At 40.8% G+C, this 22,121-nt stretch overlaps 1 protein-coding gene across 1 annotated transcript; it reads right to left on the bottom strand.

The window, feature by feature from the left end:
* Positions 1-2,213: 2,213 nt before the first annotated feature.
* On the bottom strand, positions 2,214-21,703 carry LOC130019811 (ubiquitin-conjugating enzyme E2 Q2-like). Its single transcript, XM_056110481.1, is given in 3 exon segments — positions 2,214-3,260; positions 13,264-13,371; positions 21,498-21,703. Coding segments are annotated over 3 exon segments (1,182 nt in total). The 3' UTR covers positions 2,214-2,392.
* Between the last annotated feature and the right edge of the window lie 418 nt (positions 21,704-22,121).

Genomic DNA, 22,121 nt, shown 5'->3' with positions numbered 1-22,121 from the left:
AAAAGTTGTTCGGGCTCAAAGAGGGAGCTTGAGATCTGGGTGCTAAAAGTAAGTTGTTCCATTATTTCCTCTTTGTTTCAAGAAAGAGAATGTTATAGATATTGTGCATGAAGATGCCAATCACTTACCCGAGGACACACACTCATGGGTATTGTCACATATGACTCAGATCCTCATTTATCTATATATTTATTTTGCATTATATTTTTCCATTTTTTTATTGTTGTTACAGTACTGGGGATCAAACCCAGTCTATTACATTCACTTATATAAGAGTAATACTATTACTTACATACTATTACTCTTATGTAAGTATACATAATATACTACTACATAACAGTTATCCCATGTTCACTTGATGATTAGAGATAACTACTCTTGATAGGACTGTGCATTTGTTTTGTTTGAATGGTTGACTCCATGATATAAAGAATCTAAAGTAACTACAGACAGTCATATCTAAATTCTAATGGGAATTCTATGATGATTATAAAGGAATCTAAATGCTAAAGTACATAGTTTGTCCTTGATTTTAACTATGTATATTCCTTTATTTTCCTTTCTCAGTACTGGGGATCAAATGGAGGGTCAGGAAAGTACTGCAGCACAGAGTCACATCCACAGCCCACATTTTTGTCCTTGAAACTCATCTTTAGTATAAAAAATAGTCTTTCTTAAGATTTGCTCACAAATTCATTTAACTCTTAAATATAAAAAAAAATTGACTTTGAGACAAGATTAAATTTTGATTTATTTAAAAGGGCCAAAATGGCAGCAATTTTTAAAATTGGAGTCACTTTCCAGACAATAAGCTAACATGCTATTTAAATCTGTCTGAAAATTGGAATGCCATATACAAGTATGTGTTTATCAGTGTTGGAAGGATTTTTGCTTATTCTGACAATCTAGAACCAGTTGAAACTACTCTAGAATGCAGCTGAGTTGCCCATCAGCATTTCATAACCTCTTGCTTATCCTATATATTTCTGACTAAAGCAGAGTACATTTTCTTCTTTCAGATTTTGAAATTTTAATTTGGAATCACTTCACTGACTCTGGGAAGAAGTTTAACAAAGCTGTATTCAGCGTTTCATTATCTTTCTATTAATTGTGGTTCTTAGAACATCTGGGGTATAAGTATTTAAAACTGTCAAAGTTGCCTTCTGGGACATTTTCTTTCACAAATTAATATTTTTCAAAAAGGATCCCATAAAAATAATGGCACTGACATACTAGACAAAGCATCTGCTTTTATTTTGACAGTTCTCCTTGAACTAGGAAACACAATTTTACATCTATAATTACAACACAGACTGAGTTTCAAAACGTTTTTAAAAGCTGCTGCTTTATTTTCTGCAGATGATGAGCCAAGACTTTGTTATTAAGAAATAGGTACTTTGTGAATGATTTAAAAAGTTCACAGACACTTGGTTGATGGCCAGATGTAAATGATTAAATTTTAGGATGTTATTACATTTTTGCATTTCAAAACACCGCTTTCTAAGTGAAAGTCATATTCCCTCTAAAACACATATCTAGGAATCTTTTAGTATCTACTGGCAAACCTTTTTTATCTATTTTATTAAAAATAAACCTTTTGATCATCAAATTTTATACTTACACATAATAGTCTAATTATGCATATAGCCTAATTAATCACTTAATAATTATGAAGTGCAGAATTTTATTTATTTATTTTTTCTGTTTTTTTAAAATTTTTATTAGTGAAACACCATGAGTTACAGTCGTAGACCCACAATTTTTTGTGCTTGGGTTTCGATTACACAACGATCAAATACCCATCCCTCCACCAGCGCCCACCCTCCACCACCATGGATAATATTCCTCCCACCCCCATCCCCCCATCCCACCCTGCCTCTGTGGCAGGGTATTCCCTTTTGTTCTCTCTCTCTCCTTTTGGGTGTTGTGGTCTGCAAAAGAGGCTTTGAGTGGCAAACATGTTCAGTCCATAGTCTACTTTCAACATGCATCTCCCCTTTTGGGAGGATCCTCCAAACATCCTTTATTTGGTGCTCCCTTCTCTATCTGAGCTGCCCTTTCCCCTAGAATGCCCAGCTGGCCTCTAAGCTATGGAGTAATCCTCCTGGTGCTGATCTCAGCTATTCTTGGGTATTAATCTCATATTTTGTTACTTTATATGCCCCAGGAAAAAGACTATGAAGGCCCCAACTGCTCAGTCCAGGTTATCTAAAGTGAACAAGATTAAAAGGTTTTAACTTATTCTTTATGTCAGTTGACAGATTATCCACTAAAATATCTATTAGCTAACATCTTCAGGTACTGCTGTTACAGGGGCACTCAAAGCTTGAGTCTGCAGGATGGAAAGGTTTTCTTTAAAGCAACATTGGTCCAAACAGGAAACTCAATGCACTTAGCCATCTTCCTTTGGAGGAGTGTACCAACCATTTTTCTCGTGAATCTGTACAATGGAATTATAAGATTGCTGAGCTCTTGCTAGATTATACTGATTCTTGTTTGCACCAAACTGCACTCTGGCTTTGCCTTTAACTAAGGTGGCATTGATTTGCATGATGATCGATTCTATTGAGTAGGCATTGCTCCAGCCCTGTTTCGTGAGAAGTTCCATACACAATGCTCCACCACCCAATACATACCCTCCAGAGAGAACAGGCAACACCACTCGAACAAATGGAGGATCAAATGGAAAATTATCCTTAAAAGAGAAATTAAGCAAAATATATTCTATGCCTTCTTTTTCTTTTAAGATCTGAAGATCACTGTGCAAAGGACTATCGGGATCAACCTTCTGCAGTTTAACATGCCAGTCATATAAACTGTCATTTATGAGCTGCACTGAATAAATCCCTGTTTTGTAACTCTGTGATCTGTATATGTCCCTGAGCTCTTTCATAAGTCTATCTGAAGTTTGCACAGACCCAGACACTGCACCATTTAGATGGTCCTGCCTTTGAGTCTTCCTAATTTTCTCTCATATTGCCAAGTTTTCTTTTTCAATTCCTTCATCCTCTGACTTTTTTCCACTAAAAGGTTCTTCTTCCTTCATCTCATAGTGATCCAAGTCTACTAAATCTTCAGCCATGTCTTCCTCTTCCTCCTCTTCTGAAGTCACTTCATCTGTTGTCCTAATCTGACCCGCAGGCAGTGGTTGATCTAGCATCTCAACATCCAGGTGCTTAGGAAGATTATATAATCTGCAGAGTTCACTTATCAACCACTTCAATTGCTGATGAAGCGAATTATTGTTCTTAGTATCGACACTACCTCCACTACCCAGCTGTTGCCACACTCCAGGATGCTTTCCGGACCCGCGTGGCAGCTCTGGCCAAGACTCACGCACGACTGAAGACCCACAGAACAAGATAAGCGGAACTCTCTGAGACCTTGGACTCCAGCTTGGCAGACTCAGGGACAGAGTTTCTCTGCTTGCTCCCACCAACCACAGGTGACAAAGGGATTCTAATCAGGAGCCCCACCCTACCCTGCCCTGTCTGTTTCCATCAACCACCCAGGGATCGGATTGCGCACAGAAGACCCACCCTACCCAGATAAATACCCCACTGACAGACTTCCACTATCGACACTACCTCCACTACCCAGCCGTCGCCACACTCTAGGACGCTTTCCGGCCGCTTTGCGGTCGCGCAACACATCATAAGACACTAAATACCCATCTACCGGAATTGTCGTACCATATTTGATAGGGTTCAAATATGGTAACACCTACAAGGGTGATTAGAGGTCACCCCAAAAGCCTCTATCCCTCTCGGAAAGACTGGCAAGCTACCGAGAATATTCCGCCCGCAGGGAAGAGCCTGGCAAGCTATCTGTTGTGTATTCGATATGCCAAAACCAGTAACTACAACTGGTCTCATTCACCTGACCCTGAAGGCTTCACCGACATGGCAGCACTGAGAAGGATGAGAAAGGAAAGGCCGACAAAATCTCAAGGCCGAACTAGGCTGCCACAACGAAGGAAGACAAAAATGATCATCTGTACTTTCAATGCACGTGCGCTAGCATCAGATACATCCATTGAGGACCTGATGGTACAAGCGCGAATGATCAAGTACGACATCATTGGTCTGACCGAGACAAGAAGGCACGAATCTCACCATGCCGTTTTTGACATTGGAGAAGAATTGTTCCTCGGAACATGCGATAAAAGAGGTGTTGGAGGCGTCGGTGTCCTTGTCAACACAAACTTGTCCAAGAGCATTGATTCATTCAAATGCCTAACAACCCAAATCGGACGTTTTCATTTGAATAGATGTGGCTCACTGCCTGCAGTTTCTATCTTCGTTGTTTACGCACCAACATCTCATTATGATGAAAGAGAAATCGAGAAGTTCTACATGGAACTGGAGAAGTTCTATAAAGAAGACCACACCTTCTACAAGATCATTGTGGGTGATTTTAATGCCAAGATAGGACCGAGAAGATCAACTGAAGAACTTCACATCGGGACCCATGGCCTAGAATGGAACGAACAGGGTGAGAGACTGTCTGAGTTCATCATGTCAACCAAGACCATCCATGGTAACTCACAGTTCCAGAAGGCAGAATCTAAACGTTGGACATGGGAGTCTCCCGGTGGACGATTCCACAACGAAATAGACCACATCATATTCAATCGACGGTTTTGCCTGACCCATGTCGCTGTTGTCCCAAAATTTCGAACGGGATCGGACCACTGTCTCCTTCGTGCAAAATTCTACTTCACAGAGCAGAGAGAAAGGGCTGAAAAGTTCAAAAAGAGAACTCCCAGAACGACCACCAACTGGGAACTCTTTGGCACTATTGCGGCAACATGAGAAGATGCCATTGTTGATAACATTGACGAGGAATACGATCGACTGGTTCAGCACCTCCATGAATGTGCGAGGAATGCCAAGAGAGAGATAGCCACAAAAAAACGCCTGTCTTCAAAAACTCTTGAGCTAATTCGCCAGCGTGGTTTGGCGCATGCCTCAGGCAACCGCAAGCTAACATCTGAGCTCGCAAAGCAGTGCAGAGATGCAATCACGGAAGACCTCAAAGAGAGAAGAGCAGAAGTACTGGTAGATGTGGCAGAAGCTGGGAAAAGTATTCGTTACGCCTGCCTGTCCTTCGCCAACTACAAGACCAAGACGACTGCCCTCCGACGTCTTGATGGATCCATCACATCCTCCAGAACGGCAATGGAGAAGATTATCCATGACTTCTACTCAAATCTCTTTGATAGCCATGTCCACTTGCCGACATACCAAATTCCACAGGATGGATATGTTGTTCCCAACGTTCTCCCTTCCGAAATCTGACACGCCATTTTGTCAGTAAAGAAACAAACAGCACCTGGCCCAGACAAGGTCAGACCTGAACACCTGAAGAACCTGCCATCAGTACTCATCAATACACTGGCTCGGCTCTTCACTCGCTACCTGTCTGAATGCAAGGTTCCGTCCCAATGGAAAACCAGCAGGACCGTACTACTGTTCAAGAAGGGAGACATCCATGACATTGGCAACTATCGCCCAATCTGCCTATTGTCTGTCATCTACAAGTTGTTCACTCGAGTCATCCTAAATAGGATTGGCAGAACACTAGATGAAGGACAACCATGCGAGCAAGCAGGGTTCCACAAAGGATTCAGCACCATCGACCATATCCACACAATAACCAAACTCATTGAGGTTTCTCGGGAGTTCAAGATGTCGCTCTGTTTAACGTTCATTGATTTAAAGAAGTCCTTTGATTCTGTTGAGATGGAAGCAGTCATTGAAGGCCTAGCCAATCAGGGCATTCAAGCCCAATACATCAAGATCCTCCGTGAGCTGTATTGCGAATTCACTACCAGGATCTCACCATTCTACAAAGAAGTGATCATTGATGTCAAGAGAGGGGTTCGGCAGGGTGATACCATTTCACCGAAACTCTTCAGTGCCACCCTCGAGAACATCATGCTACGACTGGAATGGGAAGGAATGGGAGTGAAGATAGATGGTCGGCAACTACACCACCTCCGCTTTGCTGATGACATTGTTTTAATAACACCAAACATCAGCCAAGCGGCACAAATGCTGGCCGACTTTGACCATGAGTGTGGAAAGGTCGGACTACAGCTGAATCTTACGAAGACAATGTTTATGAGAAACAGCCTTGTTCCTGATGCCCCATTCGCTCTCAATGGAACGACCGTCTCCGAATGCAACAGCTATGTGTACCTAGGTCGAGAAGTCAACATGACAAATGACCTGGCACCTGAGCTGCGCAGGAGGAAGAGAGCGGCTTGAAACGCCTTCAAGAATGTCGAAGAAATAGCTAAGAGGACGAAGAACCTCCGGCTCCGGTCACATCTCTTTGATTCCACTGTTTTTCCTGCATTAACATATGCCTCAGAGACCTGGGCCCTACGCAAACAGAATGAGAACGCTATTCAGGTCTCCCAAAGAAGAACAGAAAGAGCTATGCTTGGAATATCACGTTTCACTCAAATGATAGAAAAAATCCGGAGTTCCGACATCCGTCAACGATCAAGAATCAGGGACGCTGTCTCATTTTCCAAGGTGTCAAAAATCAGATGGGCTGGTCACGTAATGAGATTTAAAGATGACCGCTGGACTAGAGCTGTTACTGACTGGATTCCACGGGATGTCAAAAGACCGCGTGGCCGCCCACCTACCAGATGGTCAGACTTCTTCGTCAAGATCATGAACGATCAGTTTGAGGCTCTTCATGTTCCCAGAGCGAACAGATGCCATTGGGCTACACTAGCACGCGACAGGAACAAATGGAGACGTTACTGGCGCCCACTCGAGCAAATCGACAACTAACGGGAAGTTAAGTGATTAAGTGATTAAGTGATATCCCCCATATTGATCTCTGTGCATCAGCTGGAAAATCAGCAGTAATCCCTCACAATGTATGTATTGTCTATGATTGCAAAGATCCACATTGATTCTCACATGGGTCAAAAATGAGACATGGTTTCTGTCCTCAAGAAGTTTATGCAGAGGGGGTATGGTGCTGCCAGCAGGTCAATCTGTACCTGAGAAGTGAGTGCATCAGCAGCCTAATGGCACCATTAGACTTTCAGATACCCCAAAATTGCTGCTGTGGCCAGACCCCAAAAACTTGGGGCAAAGTTTATCAAGAAAGTGAACAGCCGAAAGTTGTGTATGTGGGAAACAAACCCACAAACCACCTCCAGCTCAGGTATATAATTGGAGGCATGGCCTCTCTCGTTCCTGATCGAACTGCTTGATGGCCATGATCCCAGAGACTCAGAAAGAAATCTCGGAACCCAAAGGCTTTTGGTGGAAATATGTCTTGTTAACTGCAGTGGGTTACTGACGCTGGGCCACTCCAGGTGTGAATAGGTTTTGTGCCTTGGCCTGTTCCCTTTGGCGGCCCGATGACTGCCATCCTCCAAAGGCCACTGGACGGTCAGGTTTGGGCCTGCAGTGACAAGATACATGGGGCCTCACCAGATGGGGGTGGAGCCTGCCCTTTCCTCCCCATCCCAGCGAGACCCCGAGTCACCGCCTACAGGCAGCCTCTCTGGCCCCTTATCCAGCTGATTAATGGCCATGGTCCCAGAGACTCAGAACGGCCATGGTACCAGAGACTCAGAAACAAATCTCAAAGCCCAGCGGCTTTTGGCAGAAATGCATCTGGATGCATACAAGGTGGCCACTGCCTTAGAGCTTATTTGAAAGCCAGGTATAAGCCGGCGGTGATGGAACAACTGCAGTCTCATGGGAAGGGAGGTGGTACTTGCTCATCCTTCACGGCCTACCTAGATCATGAGTTGCCCCCCACGAATGGCTCTCTGGCATGGCCATGGCTCCAGAAGCAAAAGGACTTAATCCAGAGCCCAGCAGCTTGCAGCAGGAAAGTGAATGGATCATGTATTAAACTATGGCACCATGCCTTCCTGGGAGGGAAGGGGTGTTGCTCCCTTCCGCTTTTTTCCCCTCTGGTAGCAAGGTGGCCACCGCCTCAGAGCTTATTGGAAATCCAGGTATAAGCCAGCGGTGACGGGGCAACTGCAGTCTCATTTGAAGGGGGGCAGTACCAGCTCGTCCTTCATGCCCTACCGAGGTCATGAGTTGCCCCATGATCGGCTTTCCGGCATGGCCATGGCTCCAGAGGGAAAAGGACTTAATCCAGAGCCAGGCAGCTTGCGGCAGAAAAGTAAATGGACCATGCATTAAACTATGGCGCCATGCCCCCACCGGGAGGGAAAGGATGTTGCTCCCTTCTGCCTCCCCTCCCCCCCAGCAGCAAGGTGGCTGCCGCCTCAGAGCTTATAGGAAACCCAGGTATGAGCCAGCAGTGATGGAGCAACTGCAGTCTCATAGGAAGGGGGGCAGTACTGGCTCAGCCTTCACATCCTACTGAGGTCATGAGTTGTCCCCCACGAGCGTTTCTCCGGCACAGCCATAGTACCAGACGCACAGAAACCAATCTTGTAATTATCTGGCTCTTTGCAGAAATCCAAAATCCATGAGGCTGCGATAGCGGACACGCAACATTATATGATTCTCATAACCAGCTATAGAAGACAAGTATTTCACAATGCCTTTTCAGCAATTCTGATTGTTGGTGGGGGGGAATTCTAGACAATAATGGTGCATTTGTCAAAATAATGAATGTAATCAATGTAGAGAAGAGTTAAGTAGAAATCATCTGCCTCACAGGCATTGGGTTGGGTGGGAGGGGGCGTATATTGGGGTTCTTGGTGGTGAAATGTGAGTACTGATGAAGGGAAAGGTGTTTGATCATTGTATGACTGAGACTTAAACCTGAAAGCTTAGTAACTTTTCCCACAGTGATTCAATAAATAAATATAAGAAGAAAAAATCAATAAATAAAATTATGAAAAAAAATAAGTAAGGTGGAGTTCATGCCCAATTCAATCAGCTAATCGGTGGCTGAATAAATAGCAGTACTCCTACATTAAAAAAAGTTTATGCATAAACAAGATTATTAAAATTGATAAAAAATAACTGTCATAGAAAAGTAGTTTTATTTAAAGATCCATTCTATTTTATTTTCAAAAATAGAAATACTATTTAAGACAATGTTTGAGACCCAAGAAAAATCTTTGATCTGAATTAGTAACTGACTTTGTTCAGTCCGAGAACATCCAGTTATTTACTTACCTCAGAATTCTTCTCTGTCATGAACTGAGAACATAGCTGATGTTTGAGAAGCCAGTTTGGACCCAATTTTTAGCCGTAGATTCCAGTTTTACTTCTGCATTTTTTTTTTTGCTTTTTGGGTCACACCTTGCGATGCACAGGGGCCACTCCTGGCTCTGCACTCAGGAGTCACTCCTTGCGGTGCTCAGGGGACCATATGGGATGCTGGGAATCGAACCCGTGTCGGCCGCATGCAAGAAAAACGCCCTACCCGCTGTGCTATCTCTCCAGCACTACTTCTGCATTTTTTTACATCTTTTTTCTTTGTTGTTTCATAGATCATACTACTTCTCCCCAAGCCGTTAACTGCCAAAATACACTTTATCTTCCAACTCTTAGTACTCCTCCCCTATTTCTGGTATCTTATCTTTATTTTCTCTTTTATCATGTTAAGATTCTCCATTATTTCCTCCTCCCCATGCTTTATCATCCTATAGGTCTTTATAGAAAAAGTCAAGGGGAGCTGTTGACAGAGACAGAATATTAAATGTTAAGCATATTTTATCATTTAGACTTCATTTGCTTTTCAAATTTTATGTGCACTGATGACTAAAGGACAACCATTTCCTTGGCATATCAATCAACTCAGAATTTAAGTTCTAAGTTCTAACCATATTCCAGAAAATATCTAATATATCATCTCCTTAATGTCTAGAGAAAATATCTAATAAATATCTTCCTATACTTTATGTCAGACACCCTTCTCTCATCCTCTGATCTTAGTCATCTTATGATTTTCAATAGAGAAATCCCACTTAAAATAAAAGTGGAAAATTATTAAACATGTTTGTGTATTTATAAAACTTAGTGATATTTGTAAAACACAAGTAGTTATTAAAAATACAAGACATGAGCTATGATAATACCTTTCTTATGATATTAATTTGACATTATTTCCTTTAAAGTATCCTAGAGAACCATAGCAAACAAGATCCTAAATTCTCTAGAAGGCATAAAATGAATGGATACTCAAAGCAAGAACTGGTAAAAGTACTTGCTTTTGTCAAAATTTTGAGTCCTAGTAAACTATGTTAATGATCTTAAATTTACATTATAAATTCTTAATAAATGTTAGTTTTAGCTAAGAAGAACCCACAAGATAATAAATAGCACCATGATGTTTTTACCTCCAACGTTAGGAAGTTGTAGGTGCCTCTTCATAAATCAGTGTTTTCTAAGTGATGACAGTTCTTGTAAAAATCTGTGAGCCAAATGATTTTTCATTGAGCATTACCCAGAGAAGTGGTTTTTCCCAAAACTCTATATTAAATAGTAAAATAAAAGAGACATCAATTATGATTCTTATCATTTCTATTCCATAATTTCAAGCCAAGTTTTTAAAATTAATAGTTGTTTCTTCAGGTCAGAGCAATAGTACAGCTGGTAGAGTGTTTTCCTTGCACACAGCCAAGTCAGGTTCAATCCCTGGCACCCCATGTGGTCCTCTAAGCACCAGCAGTACTGGTCCTTGAGTCCAGAGACAGTAGTAAGCCCTAAGCACCAGCAGTGTGGCCTAAAACAAACAAACAAAAGAGTTGGTTCTTCTATATGCCACTGTGAGCAGTAGTTTCTCTGACTGAGAAATAAGGATATGTGAAGTTTTGGGAATAGGTCTAAATTACTTTATTGTGTTAAAATATTCCTTCTAACTTTTTGAGCCATCTTGCATTAAAAATTTTAGTCCTGTTGTTATATAATTACGATCATCAGTTATCTGTAAAATGTTTCCAAATATGGAGTTTGTAATTCACTAATTCGTAAAGCATTATCTCTTTAAAATTAAAAACAAAATAAGATTCCAAAAAGTATGAATGCTTCTCTCTTTTGGTACACTTAGGTATAGATTGCTTGGCTTTCTGAGTAAATTTAATAAGCAAGTATCCAAAGAAACAACTTTTGAAAAGACAAAAAACAAAAAATATCACTGAAAAAACAAATGTTTCTAAATAAATCACTCCTGTTCAGTCAAGTTATAAAGAATGTGCTAATTATATTTAATTATCAAGGTTTCCTTAGGTTACAATATTATAATCATCTACAGGGTAAAAAAATTGTTTATGGAAATTCTATTCATTCATTCCTTACTATCATGCTAAAATTGGCACTTTTTAGATGCTTTTATCCAATACCTTCTCTGATTCAATGGAACCAAACACATCCTGAATTAGGAGGACTGCAAATTATATTTAATTTGCTCTTACAAATATATAAATTGAATTATGGAGTTTTTGCATGAATTGAAACTACACATGGGTTTAAAGACTCCTTCCTAAGATGTCCAAAGCTCAAAGCCACATTGAACAAAAAAATGCTTCACTTAATCTGGAGATAATCACTTTCACACAATCCTTCTATTGGTAGAATGAACTGCCAACACATTACTATTTCACTTTGTGCTTTGACCAGTCTTACTTCTTTATTTTTAAAAATACCATTTAAATTAATTAATTAATTTATGATAGTTTAGAAGAATAGGGTTACAACACTGTTCAAGTTTCAGATATTGGGTCAAAGTGATACACAGCAGGTAGGGCATTTGCCTTGCGCACGGCTACCTGCGTTTGATCCCTGAAATTCCATGTGGTTTGCTAAGAACCATTGGAGCAATTCCTGAGTGCAGATCCAGGAGTAACCCCTGATCGTCATTGGGTGTAACCCAAAAAAAGCAAAAAAAAAATCATGGTGTTGATGTGTAAAATTACTACACACCCTACCACTGTAGAGACTTAGGTGGTGGGGTGTGTAGTAATTTTACCTTTTACCCATCCCTCTGTCTCTTCCATTCTAATGTTTCTTTCTATCCCCCCACCCTCCACCCCTCCACACACACTATTTGCTCATTGACATTTATGGCTTTAGTTCATACTGTTACCTTCCTTAACACCACCTAATTGCTCCAGACCTTCCACTTATGTTCCCATGTCACTTCAGTCAACCAGTTCCCTTCCTTCTAAAATAGAAAAACATTCTCACATCTGTATTCCAGTTTCCAAAACTTACTATCAATTGATATTGTCCATAGTCTTGATTTTTCTCTTTAGTGATAGCACAGCAGTAGGGCATTTGCCTTGCGTGCAGCCAGCCCAGCCGAGCCGGGTTTGATTTCTCTGCCCCTCTCGGAAAGCCCAGCAAGCTACCAAGAGTATCTCACCCGCACAGAAAAGCCTGGCAAGTGACCCATGACATATTCAATATGCCAAACACAGTAACAACAAGTCTCAGGATGGAGACATTACTGGGCCCACTCGAGCAAATGGATGAACGACAGGAGGAGAGTGAAGTGCATTGCCACATATGAGTGAGGCTATTTTATATTTTTTTTTGTTCAGCATGATACCCTCCAATGCCATCCTAGTTGCTATGAACTGTGTGACTAGTATTTCTAGTGGCTGCATAATATTCCATTCTGTCTATATAACAAAACCACCCATTCATCTGTAGTCAAACGTTAGGATTGCTTCCATGTCCTGACTAAAGTACTAAAAGCTGCAATAAACATGTATCTTTTCAAGGTAATTTCTTTGTATTTGGGGCCGCGGGGGAGCAGGTGTTTGCCAAGATATGGGATAGCTGGGCCGAATGAGAGCACTATTCTTACTTTTTTTTTTGAGAAACCCTGGCATCATATATCATACAGGCTGGATCAGCAGACTACAGTCTGCCCATATTTGTTTTTAGGTTTTTGGACATATACTATTCTCACAGGTGTGAGACACTACCTCATTGTTGTTTTGATTTATGTTTCCCTGATACTACATGATAATAAGCACTTTTCCATATGCTTAATGGTCACATGTATATCCTCTTCATAGAACTCTCTATTTCTTCTTCCCTTTTGGGGGGAAAGGAGGTCACACCCAGCAATGCCCAGTGGTGACTCCTTGCTCTGAACTCAGAAATCTTTTTGGGTTCACCTGGTGATGCTCAGGGGTAACTCCTGGCTCTGCACCAGGAATTACCTCTGGTAGTGCTGTTCAGGGTACCGTATAGGATACCAGGGTCCTATTCCCTGCCAGGGACCACTGCTGCTGTCATCACCAGCATGGAGGTTGTGGCACCGCCAGCAGATCAACTGTACCTGCAGGCTGAGTGCATCAGCAGCCTGATGGTGCCTTCAGGCTTCCTGATAACCCAAAACTGCTGCCGTGCCTCTGGCCAGACTCCAACAAACTCGGGGCCAAGTTTCCTGAGAAATTAAACTGCCAACAGTTAGGTATGCAGGAACCATGCCCACAAACCACCTCTGACTCAGCTATACAAGCCCATTTATCAGTCTTTCTTCAGAAAGCCATAAATAAATCTTGAAAGAGATCAAAGGCTGCAATTAATCTCAGACCCAAATAACACTAAACCTAGGGTAGATTTGGGGGGAGGGGTCAGGCCAGTGCCTGTCCAGCATAGACCCTGGCAACCACTTGCTCCACAATTCAAAATTACCATCATGACCCCGGACCTGACTCCACCATTCTTGGGATGGACCCCAACACGATATTAATCTGCTAAAAATTCGAACATATGGGTTTTGTGACTATAATCTCCAAGCTTTCTCTGGGTCATGATGGGTTACCTCCCCCCATTTCCCTGGGAGTCACATCCATATCCCAAAACCACCATCCAGTTATAAAAAGCTACTCCACTGTATCTTCTTAAAAAATAAATACTGAACACCCTGAACAATCATGATGACCTCTTGATACCTGTATTGCAAACCATAATGCACAAAAGGAGAGAGACGGACAGACAGACAGAGACAGAGAGAGACAGAGAGAAAAGAATAAATGTGTCTGACATTGAGGCAGGTGAGGTAGTTATGGAAGGAGGATTATGGGAGGGAAACTGGGGACATTGATGGGAGGAAATGTACACTGGTGGAAGGATAAATATTGGAGCACTGTATGACTGAAACCTAATCATGAACAGCTTTGTGATTGTCTCTCACAATCTTACCTCCACCCCCACTCCCCTCCTAAAGTTGAAGTATTAGGATAGTTTAAATATATTCAGATCCCTTGCCTCAATATCTTAGATGAGTCAAAGACCTTGGATCTTTGCCCCTATGTTACCAACAGACCACCTCTCTCACTTGCTCCCTTTATTTTGTCTCCTTTTTGGCATTTTAATTTCTGCAGTTTGGGACCAAGGGTTTTATGACATTAAATTCCTTCCACTCCTTTATCATATTATTCTATATCCCACAGATTAGTGAGAAAATCTGTTATTTGTCCTTGTCCTTTTGATTTGCTTCACTTAACATGAAATCTACCAGTTCCACCTAAGATACAGTAGATTGGGTGATTTCATCATTCCTTGTAATTGCGTAGTATTCCACTATGTGTGTGAATGTGTGTGCATGCATATATATGTGTGTGTATATATACATATTTTGGCATGTGCGTATATATATATATGAATCTATGTGTGTGTGTGTTTATTGTCTACTCATCTGTGTTGGGCATATCGATTGTTTCCATATGCAGGCTATTGTGCTAAATACTTCAAAGACCTTTATTTTCAAGTTTTTTCAACTAACCATTCAAAAAACTTATTGAATAAATGTTTTTGTCTTTGGGGGGATAGAAACAAGAAATAGAATCACTAGGTCATATGAGAGCTGTGTCCAACTTATTTTGAGAAATCTCCATCCCAGTGTTATTAAAGAGCTGAATATCTAAGTGAATCAGAAAGGAAAAAAATAAACTGAGTAGCCACTAATTAAAAAGACTTTGAAATTCTTAGAAACATTGCAACCCAAAAATTAGTCACACATTGATCTTAAAATTCTCAAAGTTGAAAACATGATGCTATTTGAGCATGTGAGTAGTAAAAGAGAGAATTAGAGGGAAATTAGAGGAAATGTGTAAGTGCTTATTATCATTGTATAACTTATTACCATCATATAAAGCTGTTCATCTAGTAAAAATATAATCTTTAATGGCACAGAAAAGACTCATTTATAAAATTTTGCTTTCTGAAAACTTCAAGAAGATAATTTCATTTTTAAAAAATGTTCACATTCCAAATGACATGTAGTTAGAAACTATGAGTAGCTTATTGAAGAAATTTATGAGCCATGATTCTTAATGAGTACTTTTAGTATTTAGTTTATTATTGTTTCATCTAACTATTAAGGTTAAATTCAATATAACTTGGATTTAATGTAGATTTTAGTTCACTTTGATCTATGAGATCTTACTAGCGTGTTGGAAGATTGGAAGCCTATTTCATGTGCTGGGGGAGAAGACGATTCATATAAAAGACCACTAAGTCAATGAAGGAGGAATCGCTCAGGACAGAAGATGTGTCAGAAGAGTAGACAAAGGATCAAACATGATGGCCTTTCGGCATTGCAAACCATAATTCCCAAATTAGAGAGAGAATATAAAGGAAAATGTCTGCCACAGAGATAGGGGAAGAGGTGGTTTGAGGGTGGCAGGAGGGACACTGGCAACATTGGTGGTGGAAAATATACAGTGGTGGAGGGATGGGTGTTCGATCATTGTATGACTGAAATCCATCCATCATGAAAGCTTTGTAATTGTATCTCATAGTTATATATAGATATAGATATATTTAAAGACATAGTGTATTTTCTTTAAGGCCTGAACAAAAAGTAAATAAAGAACAAAAAGTAAATAAACTAAACAATAAAGTGAGCTCAGATTTCTGCCTAACACCATGCACAAAAGTAAGATCAAAATGGATTTATGACCTCAACATCAGACCAGAATCCATAAAGTTCATTGAAGACAAAATTGACAAAATCCTCCATGACATTGAAGTTAATGGTATCTTCAAAGATGCCACGCCACTGGCCAAGCAAGTGAAAACAGAGATAGATAAATGGGACTATCTTAAACTAAAAAGCTTCTGCACCTCCAAAGAAACAGTGACCAAAATACAAAGACAGTCTATAGAATGGGAAAGAATATTCACCGAATACACATCTGACAAGGGGTTGATATCAAGGATCTACAAGGTACTGGTTGAACTCCACAAGAAGAAAACACCAAACCCCATCAAAAAATGGGGCGAGGAAATGAACAGAAATTTAGCAAAGAAGAAATCCGAATGGCTAAAAGGCACATGAGAAAATGCTTTACATCACTAATCATCAGGGAGATGCAGATCAAAACAACAATGAGATATCATTTCACACCACAGAGACTGGCCCACATCCAAAAGAACAAAAGCAACCGGTGCTGACACGGATGTGGCGAGAAAGGGACCCTCCTTTACTGCTGGTGGGAATGCCGACTGGTCCAACCCTTTTGAAAAACAGTATGGACGATTCTCAAAAAATCAGAATTTGATCTCCCATTTGACCCAGCAATACCACTCCTGGGAATATATCCCAGAGAGGCAAAAAAGTATAGTTAAAGTGACATCTGCACTTGTTTGTTCATTGCAGCACTCTTTACAATAGCCAGAATCTGGAAAAAACCTGAGTGCCGGAGAACAGATGACTGGTTAAAGAAACTTTGGTACATTTACACAATGGATACTATGTAGCGGTTAGAAAAGATGAAGTCATGAAATTTACATACAAGTGGTACTACATGGAAAGTATCATGTTAAGCGAAATGAGTCAGAAAGAGCGGATAGACACAGAAAGATTGTGTTCATCTGGGGAACATAAAGTAACAAAATGGGAGACTAACACCCAGGAGTGGCCGAGATTAGTACCAGGAATTTTGCTCCATGACTTGGAGGCCAGCCACACATGCTAGGGGAAAAGGGGGCTCAGATAGAGAAGGAAGCACCAAATAAAGGGTGTTGGGAGGATCCTCCCAGGATGGGAGAAGCATGCTGAAAATAGACTATAGACCAAACATGATTGCCACTCAATGTCCCTCTTGCAAACTACAGGACCCAAAAGGAGAGAGAGAGAGAACAAAAGGGAATGTCCTGCCACAGAGGCAGGGTGGGATGGGGGGATAGGGGGTTGGAGGGATGCTGGGACCCGTGGTGGTGGAGGAGGGGCGCTAGTGGAGAGATGGGTACTTGATCATTGTATAACTGAAACCCAAGCACAAAAATTTGTAAATCTATAACCGTACCTCATGGTGTTTCACTAATAAAAAAATAATTTAAAAAAAGTAAATAAATTACAGTGTTAAAAGCACACATATTTTCTTTTGTTTGGAAACCACACTCAATTTTGCTCAATGCTTAGTCCTACTTCTGCATTCAGAGATTACTCCTGGCATGTACTGAGGACCATTTCTGTTACTGGGGTCACATTCCAGGCTAGCATCTTACCTGATGTTCTTCCTCTTACAATTTTTTGAAGACATACTAAAAATTGACATAAAATATGTTTGTAGTTAGAAAATTAACTTCATAATTTTTTGCTCCTAAGGCATTTCTGAGCAATTTTTTTCCTGTGTTTTCTATTATTCTGTATTTGGCCACTCTTTATTTTTTTAAATTTTTTTTTTATTGAATCACTGAGACAGAACATTACAAAGCTGTTCATGATTGGATTTTAGTCATAGAGTATTCCAACACCCATCCTTCCACCAGTGTATATTTCCCAGTACCATTGTTCCCAGGTCCCTCTCATCACTCTCCCACCCCCCACCTCCAGCTTTCTTCTATGGCAGGCTCTTCTCTCTCTCTCTCTCACTCTCTTTCTCTCTCTTCTCTTTCTGTCTCTGTATCTGTCTCTCTCTCTTCTCTCTTTGTCTCTGTCTGTCTGTCTGTCTGTCTCTCTCTCTCCCCCCTCTTTGGACATTGTGGTTTGCAATATTGATACTAAATGAACACTTTAATGCTTTAGTTATAGTCTGGTATTTCCAGATTTATTGCCTCTTTCATGATAATTTTATTTATCAAATGGATTGATATAATTTTTTGTTTTCTTTTGAATTATGTTAATTTTAAATATTAATTGCAACTTGGGCTGGAGCGATAGCACAGCGGTAGGGCGTTTGCCTTACAAGCGACCAACATGGCCGACCCGAGTTCGATTCCTCCGCCCCTCTCGGAGAGCCCGGCAAGGTACCGAGAGTATTCGATATGCCAGACACAGTAACAACAAAGTCTCCAATGGAGACGTTACTGGACCCGCTCGAGCAAATTGATGATCAATTGCAACTTAAATGTGTAGAAAATATGATGGAAAATATTGGTGGAATGTGAAGATAAAGCAAACATGAGACTAAAGTTTTACAGATCTAGATTAGTTCCAGATTTGCAGATTTGTTTTAGTAAACTCTGTGTGTTTGACCAGTACAGCTACGTAATAGCATTAACAGCCAGTATTGACTCATTTGCTAATCTTTACATTACAGATGCACTTCTAAGCAGTTTATGTTTATTTGCTTTAATTATTTCTTACAGAAATATGTGATCAAGAACCATGAAGAGTCTGAGCATCTATTTTACTCAGAAGTTCATATTTTAGCATGTCATAATTGCTTGGATATTGCCACAAATCAAAGACAAAGTATTCTATTGCAAAATACCTAGGAGCAGCCATAGTCATAGGATTTACATAGTTCTTTGAGAGCCAGGTGATGAGTAGGTCCAGCTACCAGAAATCTGATATTATGAAACCCAAATCTTTAAAAACAGGCAGTAATACCTTTAGAGGAAATCATTCTTTCATTTTACTGTGAAGGCAGATTATTTTCTGTCTTTCAAGATAGTTGCCTATACAAATATCTTTAGAGTCTAGCTGAACTTTAGGGATAATAGAGCAGGTAGGGCACTTGCCTTGCATACAGGATCTGGGTTCAAACCACATTTGGTCCCCTGAGCCCCACCATGAGTGGTCCTTGGATGCAGACCCAAAATTAAGCCCTGAGCACCACAGGGTGCGCCTACCTCTCAAAAAATTATCAAGACTTGAACGATAAGTAGAAACAAGAGACACCTACAGAGAATTTCCCACTGATAACTATGAATATTTACTGTAATTAACTGATTTGATAGATACAGAAAGGAAGAAATTTAAAGGCTAAATAATTTACCAAAGGCTGTATCACACTTGATTCTAATGCAAATAATTAATTTAAAGAATATGTGATCTTAATGTAATCAATTTCTTTAATTGGAGACATTATAGTTAAATATACTGAAACATACACACTTAAATCCTATGTGTCATCATTCCAACCCTCTGAAAATCCTCATCTGTAATGGTAACAAGGAACCCTGAAAAGAAAAGCTTGAGTTAGTGATGGTCTCTGAGATTTAACACATCATGATTCTATTTCTTTTTTCTTTTTGGGTCACACCCGGCAATGCAAAGGGGTTACTCCTCACTCTGCACTCAGGAATTACTTCTGGCAGTGCTCGGGGGACCATATGGGATGCTAGGAATCAAACCCAGGTCGACTGTGTGCAAGGCAAATGCCCTACCTGCTGTACTATCACTCCAGCCCCAATTTTAAAACTGTCTTAGGATGAAGAGACAGGATATGAAAGTGGATGTGGTACAGAGTAGAAACACACACACACACACACACACACACACACACACACACACAGCACCTTTTATTTCATTGTTATTGTATATTTAAAAAACTTTACCAGGAACTTTGTGTTCCTAAATATAAATTTTATAATATTCTTGACAAAAAAAAGTCAAGTTATTCCTTTTATGGTATTTCTGGCTTTTCTAATTATAGTTCTTGGTTAGAGTAAGCAGAAACTTTATTTTCCAACTACCCCTATCACAAAACTTCCTTTTCTATAATATGAGGGAGAATGTTATCTAAGAATGAAATGAAGGCAGTCTTAAAGCCGTTCATGCCTGGCATGTTACCAGGGAAGCATGTCTTGGCTAGAGAGCATTACCAAAGAAGGGAAGGAAAAGCAAAGAAACTGTAATAACATTAGCGAGATAGTCGGGCTGTGAGTCCTCTTCACATCTAGGGAAGCACAAGAGATGTTTTTCTTGAGCTTGAATCTAGCGTTAACCCTATATTTAGATAATATTGACTGATATGGGCCCAGAACATAATATCAGACACTGTATCTTATCATCACATGTTAGATTGTGGCCACATGCTGCCTGTCGTTTCCTGAAGCCTTTTGAAACCTCTTTTTCTTGCCAGAGAAGCTAAAGAGCAGCCCTTCTTTACACAATGCTATCTTTTAAAAGTCTATCTTTACTCCTCTTTTTCATCTACTTTCCTCTACTTTTCTCCTTTTTCTCATGAGTCTTCCAAGGCGACTTATATACTAACAATACCAGAATTTTTAATAGGTGCTGTGTGTGTGTGTTTGTGTGTGTGTGTGTGTGTGTGTGTGTGTGTTTCCTGAGATCCTGACCCAGACAATCAACTTTCCATCTGACATTTCTACTTTAACATATCAGGGGTACATTAAGCTCAACCTATTGAAAACATAACATTGTAAAACTATCCTACAAAACCCATCTCTTTTTCTTCTGTAGTTTTACGTTATTGAAGGGCATTGACACCAACTCAGGTTCCTACACCAAAAACCTAGATATTTTTTACTTCATTCTCTAAGTCAAATTGTCTCTCATGTCTTATAAGACTCCTTCTAAATTTCTCATGTCCACCAACACTTGTAACAACAAAGTCCCCAATGGAGACGTTACTGGGCCCACTCGAGCAAATTGATGATCAACGGGAGGGCCTTTACTTACTTTACTTTACTTTGTAAAAATAACTATTAATTTTAATCTTCAGCATTGTGTCATTGTTTAATTGCTTTCTAGACATTAGAATAAGTTAGAAGTTAGAATGTCAATGTCACTGTCCTCCCATTATTCATCGATTTGCTCGAGCGGGCCCAGTAACATTGTGAGACTTGTTACTGTGTCTGGCATATCGAATACGTCACGGGGAGCTTGCCAGGCTTTGCCGTGTGGGCGAGATACTCTCCGTAGCTTGCCAGGCTCTCCGAGAGGGCAGAGGAATCGAAGTCGAGTCAGCCATGTTAGCTGCGTGCAAAGCAAACGCCCTACCTGCTGTGCTATCGCTCCAGAAGTTAGAATAATATATGTTAAATAATATCTGTTTAAATAAAATCTGTCTAAATAAGTAGCACTGCACTGTAGCACTGTCATCCTGTTAATCATGACTTGCTAGAGCAGGTGCCAGTAACATCTCCATTTGTCCAGCCCTGAAATTTTAGCATTGGAAACTTTATGCCCTCTCTCAATGGATGTGGCATGCCAGATGGAAATCCTTGGGCAAAATGGTGACGCATTTGGCATGGATGGTGCAAAAGTTGGAATTCTCGAAGGTAGGCCTCGCATGCCTCCTGCAGTGCCATGACGGCCAAGCTCTGGAAGCACAGGTTGGTCTTGAAGTCCTGTGCCATCTCATGCACCAGCCAGTGGACTTCTGGTAGCAGCAGACCTCGTGTAGGACCATGGTGTTGGCCTGGTTAGCAATGCGGTACAGCTTCTTCATGCCACCCGTGGCAGGCCCACTCTTGCGGCCGACTTGGTGGCCAGCTGCTTGCAGGGTGCCTTCCCATCTGTTGACTTGTGCACCGTCTGCTTTGTACAAGCCCTCTCGTTCTTCCCAACTCATCAGGAAACTCCTTCAGGGTTAGGAAAATGAGACCCATTTTTACTACTGTTGTTGGCATATTTAGTACATCATGAGTAGTCTGCCAGGCTCTGCTGTGCGGACGGATACTTGGTAGCTTGCCGTGCTCTCGGTGGGACAGGAGGGATGGAGGTTTTGGGGGAGATCTCTAATCATCCCTGTAGGTGTTCCCAAAAAACTGTGACAGAATAAGGACCCTTCTGGGGTTAGGAAGACTAACCTGGCCTGAGGACTGTGGTCTGGAATATATAGTGAGATGTCCTCAGAAAAAAACAAACTTTAAGCTTGATATATCTCTTACTGTGCTCATTGTCTAAATAAATTCTCTTTTCTTTGTGAAGGGCAGGGAGCCCTGGAATGGGTTCGTCTAAATAAGTAATGTCACTGTCCACTGTCCTTC

The sequence above is a fragment of the Sorex fumeus genome, unplaced genomic scaffold, assembly GCF_029834395.1.
Source record: "Sorex fumeus unplaced genomic scaffold, SorFum_2.1 ptg000009l, whole genome shotgun sequence".
NCBI classification, from domain to species: Eukaryota; Metazoa; Chordata; class Mammalia; order Eulipotyphla; family Soricidae; genus Sorex; species Sorex fumeus.
This window is presented reverse-complemented; position numbering and strand designations above follow the sequence as displayed.